Raw genomic sequence first — 25,218 nt, 5'->3', positions numbered from 1 at the left:
TGCACCTGGGGTGTTGCAATGTTCCTATATTCACAATAACCGTCATACTAAACAATGAAATATTGAAATTGTGTTAATAATACAAATGTGATTATATTGTCTGAATAATACAGCAAAGATGTTTTAGATTTTGCTTCTTCTAATTACATTTGTTGTTATTGTACTTTTTGTGTGTTTTCTAAAGTTACAGTTACAGACTCTCTCCACCTCCCTGCACTCATGCTAGCTTTTTTATCAGATCTCTATAGATATCCCGATAAATTCATTATTGAGAATTTATTAGGCCACAATAAAATTATATAGTGAAAATCTAAAACTGTGACTGCCCTAGTCTGTACCAAACAAACATGTTTTCTTACATGTAGGAAATAAGATGTATGGGCCAGGACACCTCTGCAGCACTACAGTACTTATTATAATGTTGTTTTACCACACATTAGACCTTTTATCAAAAAATTGCAGTTACTTGTGATTTGGATATCACACTTTGCTGTATTGCGATATCCAATATTCAATATATTTGATATAATTGTGCAGCCCTAATTCAATATGGATGGTGCTACTTCAGTGGAAAAGTCAAATAATCATTGACACAACCTTTAGATGGGATGATACTGTCCAAAGACAGCAAGTCCCACCATTGTATTAAACAGGAAATGGCTGTCATCAGGCTGCAAGTAGGCATGGATAGTTGGCACAATAGTAGAAAAAACTACATTGTAAAATGCCTTTTAATCACTTGTGTGTCTGAGCTAAAACCACAAACTAGATGTTGTGTAATGACTTACAAACACTCAAAATTATGTGATATTTACATCTGTAATCAGACTCTGCTGCACTCCTCTAATCTTGTTGACAGTATTGTGTGATAGAGAATGTATAGTTCTAAAATTACAATAGTACATTTCTCCCTGTCACCACACATCAGATAAGAACACAGGCTCTCCGCCTCGTGTCAAAGCCTCCATTGTGTCACATCGTCAGGTGTGCGTGCAGGCTACAACTGTTAGCACCACCCATTCCTACCTGAAATAACCCTGTCCCTCAAACTTTAGCCAGGCGACTGATTAATACCTCGGAGAACCAGTACACAAAGGTAAGCCTGTTAGCTTCAGTAGGCGTTTGCGTAATGCCTGCCAAGAATATGACTACGGTCTGCTGTCTGCCTGAGTGGCTACACACACACACCCGCGCGCGTAGACACACCCACCTGCTGTTACTCACGTGCAGTGAGCATGAAAGACGTACCTGGCTCAGACTTTACTATCTGCAAAGGTTTAGTACTTAATGGGGGACAGATGATACTGTACAGGTCACTATCGGCTTATCTGTACAGCCACACACAAAGTAAGCAGTGTCTTCCCTACAATGGAATTTTGTTTACATATTGTGCTCGCTTGTTACTCCTGAGTAGCGAGGATAGCAAGAATATCTATCTATCTATCTATATATCTATATATATATATATAAATATATATATATTACACACACACACACACTGACTTACCACTTTATTAGGTTCACGTGTTTTATACAATGTGCAATAAATCTCATCTCTGTGTTGCACTTTTACTTCAAACGTTTGTGTTGCCACCTTTTCAGTGACGTGTATATTTATGATGACTTTATCATGATTTATGAGGCCATATAAAATTATGTGGTGTTTGACTGTGTCGTATTATTAAGTTCCCCTGATGTATTTAAATTGTTCAGTATCAAGTGGGGGCTGATGAGTTGGTTACTAGTAAGTCTTTTTAGATATCAAGATGTCATGTAATTACTTTTGATAAACAATGGCTTTGTGGCACTCAGTTGATCCCACGATGATGATGTCAGTTTAACTGTTTGAAAACAGCTGATTTAATTGACCTGGACTCTAAACAAATGCCATCTCACTAGAGTTTTGAACATATAGAAATAGAAATATGAGTCTTTGGCAATTAAGCCCCACTGTGACATCCATTCTGTTTTAAGAGGGAGGGTGAACTTGTGAGTGGTGATGGGATGAAGATGATGGTTAATCTGGATGGTGGACTCTGGTGAGCTTGGATATGTTGGAGGTGTTGGGGGTGAAGGTGGGCAGAAACGATTTTGCACTGAAACGACGGCTGACAACAGCAGAGTAGAGAAGGTTTGCCAGCAACGACATGATTGGTTGATTTAATTGAGGCAAAACGTGGTTGGTTTAACTGATAGAGTAAACGTCTATCGTCAGCTGATTAATAATAGGGGAGTGAAGAAAATTGTGATTGTGTGGACATTAAGATGATCTTCCTGATTAAGCTTAAGCTGAGCATCGTTTGAAAGATCACACAGTAGACATACAGACACAAAAATGGTGAGGGAAAGAGTGTATGCCATATAACAAATGTCCCTGACTGCTCCTATCACTGCTACCAAAACAAATACTACTACTACTGCCACATACTACTTTGCTTCTAGTAGTATTCTGCTGTAATACTGCTAAGTCAAGTTTATGCACATTAATTTGTCCTGAGTATGGTGCTAGTAAGCAGGCCACAGGATCAACAACTTTTAGTTGGCACAGGAACATGAATGTGCTTGTCAAACTTCTTGGAAATTGTCCCATTAGACTGTGAGATATCTTGTGTGCATGGTTTCTATTTGACATGAGGGATCAAAAGGGAAACTTATTTTGTATCTCAAATGAAACGAGTTCATCTTGAGCTTGAATGTGGTCTCTAAATTGCTATTTTATACATAGTGCCCTCCGAAAATCCTGAAACTGAGGAATCCTTCTTAATGAGCCTGTTAAAGCGCCTTACATTTTTCTTTGAGTAGTTCCCCACAAACAGAGGTGTGTCTGTGTCTCATTGTCAGAAGTTGAAAGTTAGTCCAAAGAAGGTTCATCCCAAAAGGGCACTTTTGATAGGACCAGTTGCAAGTTCTCCAAAACTGGCCAGATTCTCAATTTTGTCTTATTTTTACCTGAATCTTCATTTATTTTTTTCAAAATAATTTCCTCTGTTGCTTGTAGGAGCTCCTATGTGAGACTAAGACACTTGTGCACCAACACATGGGTCCATAGCACCAACAACCCTATTGACAAGGAGGAGGAGAAACCTGTTATGTTACGGGTAAGTAGCTAATGGTTAGGTCAGGATGTAAAGCACAGCTGAGGTTGTTTTGAACTGATAAACCAAAATTCATTGCTTTTTTTGCTTTTTCTTTTTCAGATTGGAACATCGGCAGTAAAAGAGGACAAAGAAGCTTTTGCTATCGTACCGGTACCACCAGCAGAAGTGCGGGATTTAGACTTTGCCAATGATGCCAGTAAAGTGTTGGCGTCAATTGCTGGGAAGCTGGAAAAGGGAACCATCACACAAAATGAAAGAAGGTATCAACTGCAAATTTAAGATGTACAATTATTATGTTTAAAAAAACACAATGATACAACATTTGTGGATAGCTAATAGAAGGAATCACAGATATCACTGAAGTAGCAGCTAATACAGTCTGTTTTTACTGTTGCTGTTTTGTACACTTTTCAGGTTTGTGACCAAGCTCCTGGAAGATCTAGTTTTCTTTGTTGTGGACATCCCCAACAGTGGGCAGGATGTTTTGGAGATAATGGTTAACAAACCCAACAGAGAAAGACAGAAACTCATGAGAGAGCAGAATATCCTCAAGCAGGTTGGTCTTAAACCCCACAGACTGTAAATGCATCGATTTCAAGTTTACATTTTTAGATATTGAAATCCTATATTTCCATTTCAGATTTTCAAACTTCTCCAAGCCCCTTTCACAGACAGTGGTGATGGTCCCATGCTCCGACTGGAGGAACTCGGAGACCAGCGCCATGCTCCTTTTAGACATATTTGCAGGCTTTGCTACAGAGTGTTACGGCATTCCCAGCAGGATTACAGGAAGAACCAGGTAGGTGAACACATCAACTCCACTGTGACCCCTACGTTCTACCAAGACTTTTTCTTTGCGGTAACTGTCCGCTCCTTTGCTTCTCTTTACAGGAATACATAGCTAAACAATTCCGCTTCATGCAAAAGCAGATAGGATATGATGTGCTGGCAGAAGACACAATAACAGCTCTGCTCCACAACAACCGGAAGCTGCTGGAGAAACATATCACTGCTGCAGAGATAGACACGTTCGTCACTCTAGTGAGGAAGAATCGGGAGCCAAGGTGAGGCCCGCAAGGAAGCAACAGGCCTTGGCTGGTATATTGGCACAGGAGAAGTGTCTTTGGCCAGTTGGGTTCGGATTTGTTTGTGTAACAGCTGCTGAGGAATGTAAATATATGTAAATGTATTCAGAGGAGTATGAGTGAAACTGCTTGTGCATGACCTTGGCACTGTAGGTAATTTGCTGACAGTGTGTGTTTTGGTTGTGTTGAAGTCCTGTCAGGTGCTGTTTATGATTTCTGAATCAGGCTGATCCAGAAGTTTGGACAAGTGAGACCCTCACAATTTTAGCTGTTATAGTACTGAGCGAAGCAAGGCGTTCATATTCTAACTTTGTGTACTTCCTAAACTTATGTCATATGATATATGAAATTGATCAATGCGTATCTGTTAAATGTCTTATCTCCAGTGCCTGTGAAAAACAAATTAAAATCGTAATGTATTGTAACCTGTCTCCAGGTTTCTGGACTACCTCTCAGATCTCTGTGTTTCCATGCACAAGTCCATCCCTGTGACACAGGAGCTCATCTGCAACGCAGTACTGGACCCAACCAATGGTGACATCCTCATCGAGACTAAGTTAGCCTCTTATTCTTCTTAACTATTAGATTTTTTTGCGAAACTGAAACAAGCTTTAAGAAGTAATATTAATGCTGTTCAACAGATTGGTCCTGTCGAGGTTTGAGATCGAGGCGCCATCAAACGGAGAGAGTCCGGTAGAGGCAGAGGATGAAGAAGAGGTCTGGCTCTTCTGGAAAGACAATTGTAAAGAAATCCGCAGTAAGAGCATCCGGGAGTTGGCCCAGGATGCAAAGGAAGGCCAAAAGGAGGACCAGGAGGTGGTCAGCTACTACAGGTGAGATCTTTGATTGTACACAATGAAAATATCTACACTGTATAACATCAATGATGATTTGATTAATTGATTAGTTAAATGGAAAGAAAGTTGCCAATTATTTTGATGAGCATTTAGTCTTTTTTTCAGTCATTTGTTAAGCAAGAATGCCAAACATTTGCTGGTTGTGAATCGATTTGCTGCTTTTCTTTGTCATTTATGGTATTAAATGAAGACCCTATGTATTTAGGACTGTTGGTTGGACAAAGCAGCAATTTGAAGACATCACTTTGGGCTCTGGGAAAATGATGAGCATTTTACAAAATTTTTGACATTTTGAAGACTAAACAATGAATCAATTAGATGTAAAAATGATCAGCAAATAAATCGGTATTGAAAATAATCGTTATTCTGATACAAATCATTCCCAACCCACATATTATGCTATCATAGGTGTCAGCTGAACCTCTTTGCCCGAATGTGTCTGGACCGTCAATACCTGGCCATCAACAAGATTTCTGGTCAGCTGGATGTGGATTTGATCCTGCGCTCTATGTCTGATGAGGATCTGCCCTTTGACCTGCGGGCGTCTTTCTGCCGCCTGATGCTCCACATGCACGTGGACCGTGACCCACAGGAGCAAGTCACACCTGTCAAATATGCCCGTCTTTGGTCTGAGATTCCCTCCAAGATTGCTATTGATGAGTGAGTTTGTCTCATGAATGCTTTTAATTGACTTTTATTGCCTTTTACCAGATGTCACAGCATCTTTTAGATTTGATTCTCCTCTAATTATCCAGCTATGACAACGATGGAACCACCAGAGATGAGATCAAAGAGCGGTTCTGCCTCACAATGGATTTTGTGGAAAACTACCTGAGAGAGGTGGTGTCACAGAACATTCCCTTCTCCGACAAAGAAAAAAACAAGCTTACCTTTGAGGTAATAGGTCTGTGTGGATGATGTGAACAGATGAGAAGTCACATAAATTTAAGTCAGTTATAAATCAATGTTTTGCATTTTGTCAACAGGTAGTGAACCTGGCAAGGAACCTTATATACTTCGGTTTCTACAACTTTAGCGACCTGTTGCGACTGACAAAGATCTTACTGAACATTTTAGACTGTGTCCATGTCAGCACCATTTACCCCATCAACAAGATTGAGAAAGGAGAGGAAAACAAAGGTAAACATCCAGCTCCTTAAGTCGCTTTACTGTTCATCAGGGAAAACTAATGTCCTTTTCTGCCTTTGATGTAATATCACTAGGGCTGCAACTAATGATTATTTTTATTTATCATTAATCTTTCAATTGTTTTTTAGTATTATTTTATTTTATTTAGTAGGTTATTAGTTGTTTGTTCTAATATAATGTCAGAAAGTGGTGAAAAATATTAATCAGGCAAAGCCTGAGACGAAAGAAAACAAAAAATATTTACATTAAAGAAGCTGAAATCGAATATTTTTTTCACATAAAAATTAATCAAGTCGATTCAGTGATTATTAAAATAGTTTTATAGAATTAACGATTCAGTTCATCAAATAATTGACTGTACATATCAACATACAAAAGACTCAAGTAGTTCCTTTCCCTTAGTCCTGAACTTCTCTTGCAGGAACAAATCAATCACAGACATATTTATTTAATTAAACTAAAGCTAATGTCTCATTTTCACAACTACGTACAGATACAGAACCTGCAAGTGATTTAATGGTCAGCACAAATGCAACTAAATCCTCGTAGACGTTTAGTAAAGAATACAATGACCAGAAACTGATTTTGACATAGAGATACCATTGGTTTGTTAGGGTTAGGTACAATGGGTTGCAACATTTAATCTGTTCAAATACATTTCATGGTTGATTTATTGTGTTCACGTATCCAAAGTGAGAAGAAGTAATGTCATACCACTCTAACATTTGTAATTTCTGAGGATTTCAACATTATTACTGCTTTGTTTCTGTAGCTGGCAGTAATGTGATGAAATCCATTCATGGAGTCGGGGAGTTGATGACCCAGGTTGTGCTGCGTGGAGGCGGCTTGTTGCCCACCACGCCAACTCATCAGCCTGAGGGAGATGTGGTTAAAACTCAGACTGAACCAGAGAGAGAGGACATCATGGTCATGGACACGAAGCTTAAAGTCATTGAGATTCTACAGGTAGAACACAAGGAAACATATTCTTCCTTGATGGCAAACACTTGGTTTCTCTTTATATATTTTTGTTTTGTAACTTTTTGTCTTTTCCTTTAGTTCATTTTGAATGTACGACTAGACTACAGGATCTCCTGCCTGCTTTGTATTTTCAAACGTGAGTTTGATGAGAACAACCCACAAGGAGATAACACTCCCAGCCAGAATGGGACTAACAATATCACAGGACAGATGCCAGGTATGATGGCACTTAATTTATTATACCTTTTTAAAGCAGACACAGAAGGCTTGTAATGGCAAGAAAAGCACAGATGTAGTTATTTACATAAACATTCCAATTAGCTGAACGACTTCAAAGGTCCTGATACTTGGCACGCTGTCTCACTGTCATGCTTTTCCTGCTATGAGAAGGCAACGCTGTCATGTCTGCTGTGGTCTTTAAAAGGCCTACAGTATTCTGAAAAAATCATTTCTGTTATTATTGTTTAACATTTTATCACATTTAGATGTTGAAAGCGATTTCTTTGAAATATTTTTCAATGACTCTAGGAAACCTCGACTTTGAGAACATCGAAGAACAGGCAGAAGGGATTTTTGGAGGAAGGTAATCCATAGCTTGCTAGTCGTTGCTAAGCCGTTTTGTTAAGAAAAATAAAGCGAGACAAAGTTTGAGTAATTTCTGCTCCAATTATGTTTTAGTGAGGAGAACACTCCACTAGACCTGGATGACCATGGAGGTCGTACCTTCCTGAGGGTCCTGCTGCACCTGACCATGCATGATTACCCTCCTCTCGTGTCTGGGGCCCTTCACCTGCTCTTCAGACACTTCAGTCAGAGGCAGGAGGTCCTCATGGCCTTCAAACAAGTAGGCGTTTACACTCTTTATCTTACCATGCATAAATCTGGGCTAGCACTCATATGTTCACAAGCTGTTAGTATCTGTTAGTAGTAGTTTAAGTTACACATTTACACTTTTCTCCTAAATATAGGTCCAGCTGCTGGTGACCAGTCAGGATGTGGATAACTACAAGCAGATCAAGTCAGATCTGGACCAGCTGCGTTCTATCGTGGAGAAGTCTGAACTGTGGGTTTATAAGAGACAAGGAGAGGATGGGATGGATGGAGATGGACCTTCAGAGTCTGACAACAAAAATAAGGTACAGTGTACTGCACATGGAAACGTTTGTCTTACTGATGAAGAAGAAATGTTTATTAAAAGGCAATATGTCTCAATATAGATTGTATTAGTCTTAATCCTCTTGCAATGCTAAAGACTTAAAGGATGTCTTCTTATCTCTTATTGTTTTACAGGGAGACTCCCCTGGTTCAGACAAGAAAAAGACAGAAAGCACCAGCAGTTACAACTACAGGGTTGTAAAAGAGGTATGCTCATTTGCATTGTAATCCTGTATGTTCATGTTTAGGATTTGTTGCCTGTGATTAAAATCATCCTGCTGTGTGTGTTCAGATCCTGCTGCGTCTCAGTAAGCTGTGTGTCCAGGAGGGGAGCTCAGGGAAGAAGAGTAAGAAACAGCAGCAGAGGCTGCTGAGGAACATGGGAGCTCACAGTGTGGTGCTGGAGCTCCTACAGATCCCCTATGAGAAGGTGCAACACTGCAACTGCAATATTGAAAAATAATTAGGAAGCTTTAAAGTAACATCATGCAACTTTTTTACATTAGAAAATAACAGATTCAGAATCATTTTAATGGTACACTGACTTGTAATAGGGAGAATGCCGCCTCTTTCTTTCCCACTCTGCACCCAGAACACCTATTCTTACACTATATGACCTGAGTTGAGTGGACAATTTCCCGCTATGGGAAAAAGCTGGCTCAGTTATCATTGCACATCTATAGGGCTGGGCGTGGTGAGCCCAGTCTCTGGGGTAACCTAGTGTTTTTCCTGCATGCCTCTAGATAGCCAATCACTAGCACTATTAGTTCTTGGCAACACAAGCATGCCGCATGCTTATTGGCTCACCTGCGCTGATGAGACAAAATCCTAAATTATGATAATTTGGTATCGAGTGACAAGACATTTTTTGATAGTATCGAGGCTAGTTAGCTCTGTGTGCTGTGCAGCTAGCGAGTAGTAACTGAATCTGCTTGGAGCTCTGCATGGCTTTTACACATTTGCAGTTCTCCATTAGTGGAAAGTAGTTAATAAGGATGTCCTACTTTGTTTTTGTGCATCAGGGCGAGGATGTTCGAATGCAGGAGATCATGAAACTGGCTCATGAGTTCCTGCAGAATTTCTGTGCAGGAAATCAGCAGAATCAGGTTCTTCTCCACAAACACATCAACTTGTTTCTTAACCCAGGGGTGAGTCATACAGGCAACTCAGCTTTACTCCCAGGGATTGTTTTCACAATACTGTCTTTTGGGAAAATAGAAATTCACTCATCTTTATTCATTTTAACAGACTCCGTTTTCTCCCCCTTTTTTCCAACTCTCTCAGATCCTAGAGGCAGTCACCATGCAGCACATCTTCATGAATAACTTCCAGCTGTGCAGTGAGATCAACGAGCGAGTAGTTCAACACTTTGTCCACTGTACTGAGACCCATGGTCGACATGTTCAATATCTGAAGTTCCTGCAGACCATTGTGAAGGCCGAGAACAAGTTTATCAAGAAGTGTCAGGACATTGTCATGGCTGAGGTCGGTTTTATGGTGGTCATAATGAACAAATATCATTGAAAAGAGTGGTGATACTTATATTGTTATGAAAATTATGATAACTGATAGATGTGCTTTTAGAACAAGGTCATATCTGGAAATAAGGATGTACTCTCTGCCATGTCTCTCCACTACTTAGCTGGTGAACTCGGGCGAGGACGTCCTGGTCTTCTACAACGATCGAGCCTCCTTTCAGACCCTAGTCCAGATGATGCGTTCAGAGCGGGACCGCATGGATGAAAACAGCCACCTCATGTACCACATCCACCTGGTGGAGCTGCTGGCTGTGTGCACTGAGGGGAAGAACGTCTACACAGAGATCAAGTGTAATTCCCTGCTGCCACTGGATGACATCGTACGGGTTGTCACCCATGAAGACTGTATCCCTGAGGTGTGAATGCTTTTCAGTTTCATTTATTCATTTTCAGCTGAAATGTGTTGTTGTGAAGTGAAACTTCTCTGATAGTGAGAAGAGGTAAAGTCAGTGGGTGTGTGTGTGAGTGATTCAGCTGTTTTATAGAAAACTCCAAGTACAGTATTTAGCCAGTGGCACAGATTTTGTTGTTTTGACTTGATACTTTAGCTCACTGAAAGTGGAATGAAACAGTTGAAATGAGGTGCAGCTGTCAACTTAAAACTTAGAGTGTGTAAATCCATAAATGTTTAAAAGAACATTTTAAGTTTTAGTTGGTTTTTTTGGTTGATTTTTTTTCTTTCACTTTCTCTGACTGTTGTCTCTAATCTTGTTTCTCGTCTGTGTGTCTGTTTGACTTGAATAACAATGCTAATCACAATATCAGATTTGATTGGCTGAGTAGTGTCACAAGAGTCTTTTACAACACATGCAATTGTTCTAGCTAAGGCTACAAAAGCTGTACCATTTAAAATGGAACTGTTCATTTGAAATAAAAGTTTCAGTTCACTATCATGCCCCTTAAACATAAAAACAATCTTAAAATAGACAGGGTTCCTACAATGACACGGCATGTGCAGTTTTGAAGTTTGTGCGTATGTGCGTGCGTGTGTCTGTAACTCACCAGTCCACCACTACAAAATGTGGCTCATTTATTTTGATCCTAACAGGTCAAGATCGCCTACATCAACTTCCTAAACCACTGCTATGTCGACACAGAGGTGGAGATGAAAGAAATCTATACCTCCAATCATATGTGGAAGCTGTTTGAGAACTTCCTTGTGGACATTTGTAGGGTAAGACAACAATGTATCCAACATCACAAAGTGAGGCTGACAGCGTGATGGATGGTCTATATTATATCATAGGTTTCGGTTTTTATGGAAACACAGCATGAGGTGTTTTACCTGTCGGCCACATGCAGGAAGTGTGATCCAGTGGCTGTGCGTCATGCTAATATGTTTTCTGTTTTTGTCTAGGTGTGCAACAACACCAGTGACAGGAAACATGCAGATACTACGCTGGAGCGTTATGTAACTGAGACCGTCATGAGCATTGTCACATGTTTCTTTAGCTCTCCTTTCTCTGACCAGAGCACAAGCTTGCAGGTAACCTGACTAAGAAGTATAGCACTTGAATTACATATAACAAGCAGCAGTAGCCTTTGAATCATTCATTGTTAAGTTGAGTTGTTTGACAGTAAGATATCATGCTCACCTTCATATGGACAGTATAAATACTATAAAATATTATTCTTCCCTCTACGTAGATGGCACACTATATGTATGTAAGTAATGGTAACTCTCCCCCTCACTTTGTTTCCCAACCCTTGGGTGCTTATCAACGGGCTCTAAATGTTAAAGAGTATCTTCACTGTGTGGTTTTTCAATTTTCATAGTTTAGTCAGCAGACAGACTCTGTTGTTTCCCAGATCTGTGGGTGTGTTGCACAAGGTTTTAGTAGGACATGTTGCAGATGATGTACTCACCCGATGTGGTCACTTTGTCTCTCAGACCTTGATGTAGCGGTGTCCTGTCACCCACGACTTTCCCAATAAACCATGACCAATACCCTCAAATAAATTTCCAGATCCCTCGTTCTGTAACTTTGTGGTGTAGTATTACACACAGCAGTCTTTTCTTGTTATGTGCAATGGTCCTGTTCCAAGTTGGCCCGGTAGAAATGGTTAATTGTCTTCTATGTAAGCCTTTGAACATTCTGAGAATTCTGCTTCCTGAGGTTTAAAAACTTTTTATGACATCACGTCCCTCTTTCTCTCGCAACAGACCGCCATTCTTGGAAAGATATCTGAGGTATTTATTGTACTGTAGGGCTGTGGCCAGCTGATAGATTGCTCCTTCATTATGGTGGTAGAAATCAGTCATACTCTCTGTTAAACACTGGTTTGGTGTTTTGTGTCGGGACTGATTGTAAACAGCTGGCCTATTCGACCCACAGCTGTAGACCCCTCCACCATAGGTGCTATAGTAACCTCACAATGACATTTCTAGCACAAATTTGGATCAATTTAGTCAGGGAACACAATAGTCATGTTGTTGGTCATTTAATTGTTCTTCACATCTATCAGTGTTTCCCATACATTGACGAGACTGCCCGCCATAGTCTAAATATGGAATGTGAAAAATTGTTTCCGCCTTTCCAACGCATACCGACGTTTCAGTCAGTCTCTTTTGTTTGCATTACTTTTATTGACTTCAGTACTGCTAATTCAGGGCTGTATTAGTGAAAAAAAAAAATATGAAGCTTTTTTCAAACCTGGAGCAGTGCGCTACATGCCCTCGGAGGCTCCTTTGCTCACGCACACACACACACGGTGACGAATGGTGGGTCTGTGTGCCGCTCCAAAACAGCCATGAATTAGTTACAAAATGACAAAAATGTCGCCTATGACTGACTGTTACGGTGAGTTGAAGAGTATCAGAAACATCTAGTTTGTTATTGTATATTCACAAAAAATCTGATTTCATGTAAAACTGTTGGCATAAATAAATCCAGTGTTAGAGAAAGGAAATATTTTACCCTCGTCTTCCACTGCAGTCCTTGACGTCAACTAGCATGTCGGATATTTAGCTTGATAATTAGCTAGAGGATTAAAATGATCACTTAGATAACTCCTGTCTTGAAACAAATAATAAAAATAGTATTTCTGTGCAATAGTAGACACATTTTCATTCCAAGCCCATGCAGTGGAGTTCATGATGGCTGTGTGAGAGCATTATAACCAGAGGAAAAAAATGAAATACCCGAAGTAGCCTATGACAGAAGTATAAATATTACAGTCTGATGACCCATATATATTTAGATCTGGTTTTAATGCCCTCACACAGCCATCATGAACTCCCCTGCATGGGCTTGGAATGAAAATTTGTCTACTATTGCACAGAAATACTATTTTTATCATTTGGGTCATTGTCTCAGAAATTACTGTGGGAAACACTGCATCTATCCTGTTCAGCACGTGTTTTCCTTTTATTATAACCACGCTCTAAATTTGTGTTTTTTGTCATGTCTTCTGCACTCTCTTATAGACTCGTCAGCCGGTGTTTGTGCAGCTGCTCCAAGGAGTGTTCAGGGTATACCACTGTAACTGGCTCAACCCTGTCCAGAAGGCCTCAGTGGAGGCTTGTATTAAAGTACTCTCAGACGTGGGTAAGATACTGGACTAACACCAACACCAGCCTCTGTTATTGTATCAGAAAAGGTGTGGTGGCACATGTAAAAAGCATTAAATAGAAATATCTACATTATTACCTCTCCCCAGCTAAGAGCAGAGCTATCGCCATCCCAGTGGACCTGGACAGTCAGGTGAACAACTTGTTTGTCAAGTCTAATAACGTCGTGCAGAAGAGCATCCTCAGCTGGAGGCTGTCCGCAAAGAACACTACCAGACGAGACTCTGGCTTGACTAGCTCCAAAGACTACAGGAACATCATTGAGAGGCTACAGGTCAGTAGCAAAATGTGCTGTACTGTAATGTGTTTAATAATGTAACCAGCTGAAAGGAAAAAAAGTAAACACAATTGGTTAAAATAATTGAAACATTTTTATTTTTGAATCACTGTAATATGTGTGTGTGTGTGTGTGTGTGTGTGTGTGTGTGCGTGTGTGCAAACCAGTTCATGGGCGAGAACTAGAAGGTACTATGAGCTTTTATAGTGCATACCCATCACATCTCATGGCAGAGAAGTGCAGGACATCAAGTTCTTTCAATAAAGGTAGTGAGGTCATTCATGTCATAGTTAGTCTGGCTGAGAGGAGCTTGAATTGAAATTGAAAATTGTATATAGTAACCCTATGTTTATGCTAATTCATTCATTTTTCATCATCTTCATTCGTCATTCTTCTGGGGAAACACCTAAAAATCCTGTTTTCCCCTAACTATTATCAACTAGAATTGCACTCAGTAGAGCACATACCTCTGTCAAGGACTCGAATTCAATCAAAACTAATTCAATATCAAACATATTTCAATCTGCCAGATCCCGATTTTTATTTGGATCCTCAACAAACTGGACTTGTATATAGATACCAGTCACCTAAAAATCACGATCCATGCATTATTCACTGAGAAATTAACAAAAAGATGGCCTATTTCACCATGTTACAGAAAGTACACACCAAAGGTTAATGGGGTGTATGCTGTTTCATGGGAATGTTTTTAGTGTAACCCTGCTGACAAACCAACTAACCAACAAAAAAACAGACACTGATGGAAACATACAGTAACCTTCTCAGCAAAGGTAAAAATTAAGAAGTCAAGTTGAGTTGGAAACATCATATTCATCGTTAATTTAATTGCACTGATCTCACATGGAGTTTTGTATTCAACCACAGAATATGTACAAGACCACATAAAGGCACTGACACAGATTTCAACTGGCGTACACTTCACAATATAACTGTTATTCTTTCATTAAGTCCTGGCTTTTTTATGCATTTGTCATTTGTTTATTTAGTCTAACTATTCTGTTTTAAATAATATTTTCCTGTCTGAAAGGCTGAGCTCTAATCCAGTGGCCATCTGGTGTTTCTGAGCCACGCATTGTACAACAATACAACATTTCAGCGAGAAACTGGAGAAAAGGAAAAGTCAGAGAACTGAGAATGTGTTGCCAGGCACTCTATTTACTATTTAATATCTATTTACAGCATAGTTATTAACAAATACTGCTACACAGTGAGATGTGATACGAAAATGTAAACTTTGTCGTACATTGTGACTCATGAATACCAGGGGTTACTGCTGACATTTAAGCACTGTGGCAGAAAAGGGCAACAATAATTAGAAAAGGATCAGTCTTCATTTACATCTTTACTGTAATCTGCATAGGCATAAAAGTGGTGTTTGAGACCTCCAACAACCTATCAAGACTCCACCATATCTTCCCCCCTAATAGGCCAAGAGTGATGTAACCACTAACTAGAAGTGGTGTCTATTTCCATTCTGGAAACGGTGTCTGTCCTTATTTCTTGTAACGTGTGACTCAGTGTTCAGTGGAAGTCTGAAAACTTAAAACAGTCTGGTCCAGTTCAGCTGTTATCTCTGCTTACATGGGAAACGCAGCATTTTGGCTGAAAAGCGATCCCTGCTTGAAAAAAACAATTCCAATGCCAAGACAAACCGAGTCATTGGATTGTTATAGAGTTTCCCAAGATTGTTTTGGGATATTCACTGACCCATTCCCCAGACAGAGATTAATGTGGTTCCCAAAGTGGAATCCCTCCCACTTTTTTCTTGCTTTTATTTCATAGCATTTCTCTGACTCTATGATTCAACACTTTTAGATGTCTCTTCATTTTTTTAACCTCCCAAAAGCCCTTTTGTTCTACCTCTCAGGAGACACCCACACGGTTCTATAATCACCACCAGACCAGAAGTCTTCATGACGCAACTTCATTTATTTGCATATTTTCACGCTAATCATAGCCAGACGTGACAGGAAGTGCATAGAGAAGTAGGATGTTGTGGTGCATCATACATATGGTTTGCTTTGTTTAACTACAGTATGCAGTGCACTGGATGAGTCACCTCTGTTTCTCTTACATTAATTCCTAAGTCAACCTGGTAGATATTTTGAGTGTCACTGCAGCTGGTTTCCTTGGATGAAGGAACTGATGTGGACGCATTAACAGATGATGCTGAGAGATGTAAAAGTCAGTTGCTGTCAGAAAAGTACTTTTTTAACATAGAAAAATATGTGGTAGTACATATTACGTAAGGAAAACAGGCTTTTGAATTCTTCAGTTAATTCAGTTCCCTTTGTTATACATATATAATATGTCTTCAATCATTTATGAAAGCTTCATTAAAACTATTATGTCACAGTCAGTCAGTGGAGATCAAATGATGTGGCCATTGTGATGATAATTTGGTTGATTGATTCACATTTTAAACAAAAAGGTTCAGTAGTAATAAATATCCATAGCCATGGTTTCATCAGATGTTTCGAGGTGAAACCTTAAGCCTAAGTTTGTGAACTTTTGTAGTGAACCTACAGTTTCCGGACACTAAGCCCTGATTGTGTGTTATTATGCTGTGTAGGATATAGTGTCAGCGCTGGAGGACCGTCTGAGGCCACTGGTCCAAGCTGAGCTCTCAGTGCTGGTGGATGTCCTCCATCGTCCAGAGCTGCTCTTCCCAGAGAACACAGAAGCTCGCAAGAAATGTGAAAGTGGAGGATTCATATCAAAGTAAGTTTAAATCTCCAAACACAAAGGTATCTTTGTAAAGGCTTAGAGAACATTTAAAGGTAAATGCACGATTTACGTTGTACTTTTAGTACACCTTTTAGTTATACTAGATTCATTGTATTGGGTTGTGTTTTCCCTATACTCCTACATCTCCACAGTAGATTAATGAAATTGGAGAAATCTACCTTGAAAGGGAAGCGACTGACTCAGGCAGGACTGCATCCCAGCAGATTTTGTGAGTGAAGGGCGCTTTGTCAGATGATGTCCTTACCCTTTATTGAGCATCATTTACGTTTTAAGTTTTAGAATTAAAAAAATGTTTTAATTAAAAGTTTAAAATTTGTTTTGGAGTTTTACTCCAGTTGTAACCGCCAGTTTCACGAGAGGCTGAAATTGGACAGCCAGTGCCCATATTTGTGTCAGGATTTGTTTGTTCTATGGGTTTAACTTTACACCAAAACTATATGCAAATACATTTCTGGTTTGGATTTAGAGGTCTAGGGTGTTAAGATTGCTGCTATGAGTCACTTGAAAGTTTGCTGACTTTTTTTTAAACCAATTTGGCCAATAGTAAAGACATCATGACAAGTGGGATGCTGTGGAAGATGCTTGGTAGGCATAAAAAGGTGAAAAGTAATTGAAATTGAAAGTAATGAATATTACACAGATAAAATGAGGAACTGCCCTTTAAATAACAGGCACCAATCTGCTGTTTTGCTGTATCTGTTAAGAGCTCAGATCGGATTACAAGGAACCTGAGCAGGCACATAGAGCAGTTGTTGTTGCAGGGATTAACCTCCTACTTATGGCTACCATTGTGAAGAACGGAAGTTTGTGGAAAGGTGTGTCAATCACCAAGCTCAGTACAGGTCTCTGGGAGCTTAACAACATCTGCCCTGCTGTTAAGAAGTTTTCTAATTGCATTTTAAATAACCCACTAATTTGTGACGTGTCATTTTAGGCCGAAAAACTCTGCCAAAATGATATGTTGTGATTGTCACAGATGTTGGGGTGAGTCCAGGCGTACAGTTAGGTGGTTGGAGAACTGCAGCTTTGACTCATTAGTATGTCCTCACTTTTCTCTCTCTTCCCCTGACCAGACTGATCAAACATACCAAGCAGTTGCTGGAGGAGAATGAAGAGCGTCTGTGCATCAAAGTACTGCAGACACTGAGGGAAATGATGACAAAAGACCGGGGCTATGGGGAGAAGGTACATAACTTTCTGGTTCCTGTTTCTCATCATCTGCGTGTAGTCGTTCCCAAGATTCATCCGCACATGAGATGAAACACTTTACTGACGTCTCAGGATACAGTGTCCCCGTCCCTCTGCACCAAACTTACTCGGAGACATAAGATCAGAAAGCGGTAAAATAAAAGAACAGGCTGAGCTGTGCTTGGTTGCCTCTGAAGCCTGTATACCATACTGAAAACTATATATAAATGCATTTATATACAGTTTATGTCCAGCAAACACTGGTGCATAATAATAAAAATAGATATCCAAAGTACCTTATCAGACAGTAGGTTCCAATGATTTAAGTAACAAACATCTACATTTTTAACACTATTAACAACATGCATGCCTTAACTCCCTCACTCAGCCATTTGACACAACATCCATTGGTTACTAATGACCCCACTGGCTGCAAATGACCTCTTGTACTAATCTCTAATTGATTGCTTCAACTGTCTGCAGTAAGTATCCCTAGGCTGAAAGAAAGCCAACCCACAACTGGAATTCAGATTTTGACACATGAAATGAAAGGCAATATTTTCACTTGTGATGCAATGGCTCCATTACGTGTTAAAGGTAACTGTGGAGTTTTTGCCCACTAGTGGCACTATAGAGCATATTTATTTTTTAATCAGCAGGTCCCTGTTCTATTTGCATATCAACCTTTTGCAAGAGGACGCAAGATGATGCAGGTACTGCTGAAAATGAGTGACGTTAAAAGCCAAAAGGGAGGGAAGAGTGAGGCACGTTTTAAATCTCACCATTTGAAGAATTCATTAAAAAATTCTTCAAGAATTTGCACAAAATGTTCAGGGGAGAATCACTAAATGTAAATACAAGGTAACTGTAAAAAGTAAAAAAAAAAAACCCGACTGGCTACCTTTCATAGAATAGATTAGCCATCATTAATGAGTCGCAGCTCAGCACAAAAAAACTATATAGATCTATTAAATCTACATGCATACAAATGAAATTATTTATTGTATCGTGGTAGCATTGATTATATTCAGTATTTGCCATCTCCCAAATGATATCTAGGTGTCTAGTCCGGGAACACAGGAGTAGCTCAATATGGTATCAGTTTATGCACCTGTTATCTAAGTAGAAAACAAAACAATCACGTTTGTTTTGAGATGATCCGAAGCACTGTTCGCACATATTTTAACATACTGGTGCCGCAGGGCAGTAATAACCTGCTCACCACTGTGGAGACCCATGTTCCGTTTAACATAATTGGAAGTGATTACAGCTGGGAAGCCAGTGAGGGATCATATACTCCTGGTGTCTCCTGCTGGTTAGTCAGAGCTCATGTACAGATGAGCGTGTGTAGGAAAAAAGACATTCAAAATGAGATCAAAATGTTTGTACTTATGACCAATTTCTAATAGTTGGGTACTTCAACAGGTACAGCAAATGTTTTAAATGCAGCAGTTCTCTGCTGTTTAAAAACTAGAACTCTGTCATCTGCATACAAACTGATAGCTTTGAACTACACTAGGCAGTGCCTGTAACCTTTGAATGAGACTCAACAATCAACTTTAAGTGGTGTACAACCAACAGCAACTGACAAATCCTCCATACTATGCCTTTAATGATCAATATCTTGTGAGCTTAACTGAGGTGTGATTTCAATATTGTAAAACAAAAAAACATGAAAGTGCAAGAGTGTTTTTACAATTAGTTCTCATTGCGACAACAAATTCATTTGTGTCTTGGGTTTGAGCCTTAACATGCTATACTTTCACTTTTTTTTTTTTTACTAACTTTACATGTCCGTGTTTGACAAGCTTTACACTTGCAGACTTGTGAGCGAGCTTTCCTGTAACTCACTTATCGAGCTCTACTAACTCTGCCCCTTATACTTTCTCTCTTGCAGCTGATTGCCTTTGATGATGAAATGGATGTGGCTGAGGTTGATCATTTTACTTACTACTGTGATGTACATCTGATTTGTCTCCCACTAACAGCATAGACATGCTTTGTGCTGCAAGTAGACATTGTAGCATCATATTCTCATCTGTGACACCTGTGGGTAGTTTAGTCCATCCCTCCCTGTTTTGTGCCTCTAGAGTTGCTCCTGATCTCCATGTTAGAACATAGCATACTGCTGGCATGTCGAGCTCACATCATGCAATATGCTTCTCTGTTGTGCCTCTGTTGGGTCGTGTACTCACTTATTGTATTGGAGTGCACAGTGAGTAAGGCTGGAAGAAAATAGTTTTTCAAAGAGTATAAAATTCTTTATACTCATTGCATACGTTGCGTACAACACTACTGCATTTTACCAACCTATTATTTTTAATCCATTTCAACAGCTTTATTTGAAACAGAGCAGTCCTACAGGTTGCCTGTAGCAGCACCTATATGCACCTATAAGATTGCTTATCGATAATTTTGTTGGACTTTTGGGCCATGGGATTTCCGAGCGACAAATGGCTATTGTTTTGTTTTTCTTTCTTTTAAAGTCTAAACCCTGTTCCTTATTTTGTTCACATTCTACTTGTCCTACAGCCCTCAGGTATACTCTTCATCATCATCGTGTGTGTGTGTGTGTGTGTGTGTGTGTGTGTGTGTGTGTGTCAAGTGTGCTTTGCAAAAATAGGTGAGTGGTCACTAGCCTGGTCACAAGGATTATGGGTGTGACTACAGAGGAACCGTATCTCACATGTCAACGGTGACTCATTTTAAGATTATTCTGTGGGAGTGATGAGTGATGAAAAAGTACTTGAAAGACCAACTCAGTGTAAGGAAATCAGATAGTTTAAAAAAGTTTTAAAAATTTAAGAAAGTAAACGGAAGTCTTTTCATAGTTTGAACAGGTCCCACCAACCGTTGTACTTCTTTTAACCTCTATTTTTTGCTTTATTTTTTTTTCTTATCTTGAGTATTTTAGAATTCTATTTCATTGCTCTTTAAAGTGTTGTTTTTATTGTAAAGCCCTGGTGAAACACTCATAATTCATTTTTTTTCGGGAGCATTCAACCCTATCAAAAGGTCTTCATCAGCAGGCAGAGATAACTTGTAAGTCACCATCTATTTTGAATTAATTCATAGCACTTTTAGGACATGTTAGGACAAGTTAAACCTCAAACGGCTTTGTTGACCTTTGAAATGGTAGTTGACCAAACGGTTATAAGTCAAGCCTTTTAGGTCAGAAATCCTGAAGATGGAAAGAGAAAAGCTATTAAGTGGACATTGTTTCGATTGTTTTACTAGCTTTCTTTAGTATGCATGTTTTTGTTTTCAGCCCACTCTGTAGCTTCTCATGAAATCACTTTAGTTGTCAAAGCTCTAAGTATATGACAGACAGACAGACATGACAGCGTGAGCCGGCCAGTAGTAGACTAGTCACTTAATCAAGAGTGTGGCGAGTGCAAGGGAAGTGAACAATGATGATAATTGGGGAAATGGGAAAATTGTTGGAAAGGGTCTTTCCAGAGTTGACAGGAAGCAGCATGCTCTCAGTTTCTCTGTTATTTCTCTGTCTTATTTTCCCTCCTTCCCTCCCTCCTTAAACACGCCGCTTGGTACTGTAGCAATGGAAATCCCCGGCTTCCACAAAAACAGGGCTGTTCTCAGAGAGCAGCACTTTGTTCCATCAACCCCTCCCTTATGCATCTTAAGAATGTACACATACTCCCTCACCCCCACAGCATGTGCTGTGTGTCACTCATCCTCACACAAATTAACGACAGCGTACAGTATCCTGACTGTTGGTTGGCAGCATGTGTGTGCATCTGTCATTCAGACGGAAGGCAGGCAGGCCAAAACCCCAACTTCCTCTCAGCAGCAGCAAGATAAACTGCCATGATAGCTGTTACGTAACCTCAGTGTTTAACCCGCCACTGCTCTCTGACCTGCCATAACACACCCGGACTCCCACCCAAAGGTCCCTGGGAATGAATGCAGCTGTCAGTTTCACTATTGTTTGATGGACCCTGATCATGCATCTAGTTGTATGTGTGTCTCTGTGTGTTTGTGTGTGTGTGTGTGTGTGTGTGTGTGTGTGTGTGTGTGTGTGTCCATCCAGCGAGAGTGATGAAAGCGCAGGATAAAGCTGACGGTTCACCCATTTGCAGAGGTTATCTCACTCTTCCCGAAATAGAAACGTGATAAAAAATGCGAGCCAGGGAAAAAACAAGACATGACTGGCCTGCCACCCTTGTTGTCAGGCCTGATCATATCATTCACCGCATGTTTGTGTGTGTGTTTGTGTGTGTGTGTGTGTGTGTGTGTGCATTTATTTCACGTTCATGTGGATTTCTTTGTCTGTGAGACTGTGGGAGGTCGGGGGGGTCAGATGAAGATGATGTCTCCCTCTTCTTCTGGTGATGTAATATGGTTCGCTGACGATGGTGCTCAACACGTAACCCATACATTACCGTTATATAAGGGGCTATTTCTATGCTAGTGTGGTGGTCTGTTTGTGTGTGTGTGTGTGTGTGTGTGTGTGTGTGTGTGTGTGTGTGTGTGTGTGTGTGTGTGTGTGTGTGTGTGTGTGTGTGTGAATTGGTTTCTCAATCTCTGTCTATTTGTGCTGTGCCAGCCCAACGTAATCTTCTCATTATCTGACCAATTTGTTTAGCGAGAAATTACCATTTCCTCTTTTTTCTTTGTGCACTCTTCTGACCACATCCCTAACAATCTTTTCATAAATGTTGTTTTTGTCCATTCCACTTTCACTTTCCTCATCGTTCTTTTTTTCCCCCCACTCGCCACTGTCTGCCACTCCCATCACTAACTCTGCCAAACTGCCTCAGATAAACTCGGCTTGTCCTGGTTTATCCTCCTGCCTGCTACTGAGGGTAAAGTCAGGAGACTCAGGGCCGTTGTTCTTTTCTTGGTCAACAGGGGGAGCTGTAGACGTTCCTCAGCAACATGCAGCACTGTCCCAGTTTCCTTAACTTAATGCTGCACGATTCTTGGGCTCCAGCCAACTCTCAGGCAGCAGTTACATAAGAACCAGCAATTTGCTTTACTTTTTTTTTTTTTCTTTTTTCTCCTCCATTTTCCTGAAATGTTAAACTCTCTGCTGATGTGTGACCTTCACTGGTAATTGGCAATAAAAGTGCAGAGGAGATGTCTTACAGGCGACAGAAGCAGTGGTGCACCTTGTTCGAGTCATCACAGGGTAGACATGGAGGGTCATGGGAAAGTTATGTATTCACTTTAATGGTGACTATGCCATCATAACACCTGTTAATTATTTTAGGTCTGCCTCTGTTACAAGCAGTTGTATATTGTCAGCAGAGTGTCCTCTTTTCCTCTTAGCCGCTTTTTCCCTGAAGACTTGTTTTGTGTAATTATGAACAGCCAATGTCCTTTATGACCTCCGAGTGATGTGAGCTTAAGTATTGTTCATTGTGTCTGGCTGTTTTAGGATGTAGGTTAAGGCTCTTATTTAAGTTACTGTAGACAAAATGGTTGGTATGATTGTTGGCAGCCATTTGAGAACCGTGCAACATCTCATAGGAGTATCTGTTTTTCTGGGTGATTGTATGAACTTAACTGTCTCTGTCCTGTTTCTCATTGTGTTAATTTCTCTGGCACTGCCTCTGTGGACATTTTATCACAGACTCTTGGAAGCATAAGAAGTGGAACCGATGCTGTCAATTATTATCCATTCAGCTGATGCATCTCTTTATAAGCCAGGAAAAAGTCAAAATTCAAACTGTATTAGACATGAGAAATAAATATAGCTTCAGCTGCATGCAAAATGAATCACCGTTTTTCTGTGGAAATTAATGTGTTTGCATAAGAGGGGGCTTGATAAAGGGAAATTCCTGTCCGGTTGCACTATTAATCAGCGTGAACCACCATAACTACGTCACAGAGGGAGACATATGGCCATGGTAGGTTATATGTTTGTTTAGTTTATGTCATTTGCGGTGAGGTCGTTGGTGGGCACTGCGCGTGTGTGTGTGCATCTTTGTAGCTATTTTTATGAGCTTAGTCAGTTAGATGCGTCGTTTACTTTGTTGAGCAATGGGTATTTGAGCGTTTTGTAGCTGTGTTTGGGAATCGAGGGACGTTATTATTATGATAAGAAATTACTCAAGAACTAAATATTTTTATTTATGCTCCATTTTTTGGTTGCCCATTTTTATAGTTTCATTTTTGTGATTATTTAATCTGTGTTTTTTTTTTTTTTTTATTGATCTCTTAATCATGCTATATAACTAACTTGTCATTAGCAACTACTGTTGTCATGATACTGCAATTTCTAACTTTGATATAATACCTTGAAAAATATCAATATTCAATGCTATGTTCAACATAGTCAAAGATAGTGGTTGCACAAAAGCATTTAAGATATCCAACTTTAGACCATAGTCAGAAGTGTGGGAGGATGCGGGCCTGTGTGGACACTGTAGCAGTGTGTGTGTCAACTCGTTGTCGGAAACAGGAGAGAGCAAAAAATCCTAGCTAGTATCAGTATCAACACAGTGGAAAATTAGTTTTGTGACGGTTACAAATATTCAGTTTTGCTAGATTGGGTATTTTTTTAACCTCTTCTGAAAAAAGGAACTTCTTCATTGGTTCCCTTGAATTTCACTGAAATAGAGTTGTTTTTATAACCTACTGCAGCTCTTGACATTCACTCCAACATTTATTGTTTAAATGAGTTGTCAATTTTTCGTCATAAATGTGATGACATAGCACATTTTGTGCTCCAGGAATGATTTATTTTTGATTATAATGATCTGTTTTATTTTATTGTTTGTCTGACTTTGAGATTTGTTGAGACAAATGTTCAACTTTATGCCTCCGTTGTACCACCTGCTCAATCTCAGTTCTCACATGGCCTTTATAGCGGCTAATTCACATTTAGATTAATTAACCTATTGGCCTTTCATATGAGCATGTTTTGCTTTTATTGACGCCTGTTGTAATGTACAGAAACAGGCAGCAGAACTTTGCAGCAGTGAACTACAGAATCATTAATGCACCACAGTGTAGAAATGAAGCCAAAGGTCTGTAGTCTGAAGACAGCATTTTTCTTGTTTTTAATTATTATTTTATTTTTGTGCACACAGTTCCTGCTTTTTCACTGCAGTAGGTTAACGCTGCTTATCATCCATGCTGTCCCATAAGTCTAACTCCATGAAAATACGAGACTCATCAAAATGAAATCATTTCATACCTACTGTGAATAATCCATTATTTACTAGATCTCAGAGAGCAACATGTTTTTTTCAACCTGCCCTTTAAGTCACACACATTTATGATATTAAGTTGTCCATGTGACGTGGAAATTTGAGCGCTCTAGAAAGCTAGTAAAGGATAGATGCATCAGTGTAAAGAAGCCTTTAGGGACAGGAAGCTTGCTAGGTAGAGGGTGCTACTCTTTAAAGCACAAGCAACATGACTAATTTAACATCTTCAAACTTTCACTAACATCATCCTCTTATTTCCAATCAGCTGGCACCTCCACCTGAGCCTGAAGTCCCTGCAGAGGTGTGTTTATGACCCATATTACCCGGCTGCCTGTTAATATGGGTCACTGCTGATCATATTTACTATATATT

The 25,218-nt window shown here is 39.7% G+C and overlaps 1 protein-coding gene across 1 annotated transcript in view; it reads left to right on the top strand.

Moving 5' to 3' along the window:
* Nucleotides 1-25,218, top strand: part of itpr1b (inositol 1,4,5-trisphosphate receptor, type 1b) — a 92,197-nt gene that overhangs the window by 25,193 nt on the left and 41,786 nt on the right. The window contains 28 exon segments of the mRNA XM_030419639.1: nt 2,999-3,098; nt 3,198-3,358; nt 3,513-3,654; nt 3,739-3,897; nt 3,990-4,162; nt 4,620-4,739; nt 4,825-5,016; nt 5,449-5,700; nt 5,796-5,937; nt 6,027-6,180; nt 6,962-7,155; nt 7,249-7,387; nt 7,699-7,753; nt 7,849-8,014; nt 8,139-8,306; nt 8,461-8,532; nt 8,618-8,755; nt 9,348-9,473; nt 9,610-9,810; nt 9,968-10,219; nt 10,912-11,037; nt 11,221-11,349; nt 13,291-13,411; nt 13,524-13,708; nt 16,305-16,453; nt 17,554-17,665; nt 19,566-19,601; nt 25,112-25,147. Of these exon segments, the coding sequence (XP_030275499.1) occupies nt 2,999-3,098; nt 3,198-3,358; nt 3,513-3,654; nt 3,739-3,897; nt 3,990-4,162; nt 4,620-4,739; nt 4,825-5,016; nt 5,449-5,700; nt 5,796-5,937; nt 6,027-6,180; nt 6,962-7,155; nt 7,249-7,387; nt 7,699-7,753; nt 7,849-8,014; nt 8,139-8,306; nt 8,461-8,532; nt 8,618-8,755; nt 9,348-9,473; nt 9,610-9,810; nt 9,968-10,219; nt 10,912-11,037; nt 11,221-11,349; nt 13,291-13,411; nt 13,524-13,708; nt 16,305-16,453; nt 17,554-17,665; nt 19,566-19,601; nt 25,112-25,147 (4,000 nt within the window).

Source organism: Sparus aurata, chromosome 6 (assembly GCF_900880675.1).
Source record: "Sparus aurata chromosome 6, fSpaAur1.1, whole genome shotgun sequence".
Classification (NCBI taxonomy): Eukaryota; Metazoa; Chordata; class Actinopteri; order Spariformes; family Sparidae; genus Sparus; species Sparus aurata.
Note: the sequence above shows the minus strand (reverse complement) of the source record. Positions and strands in the feature narration are given on the sequence as shown.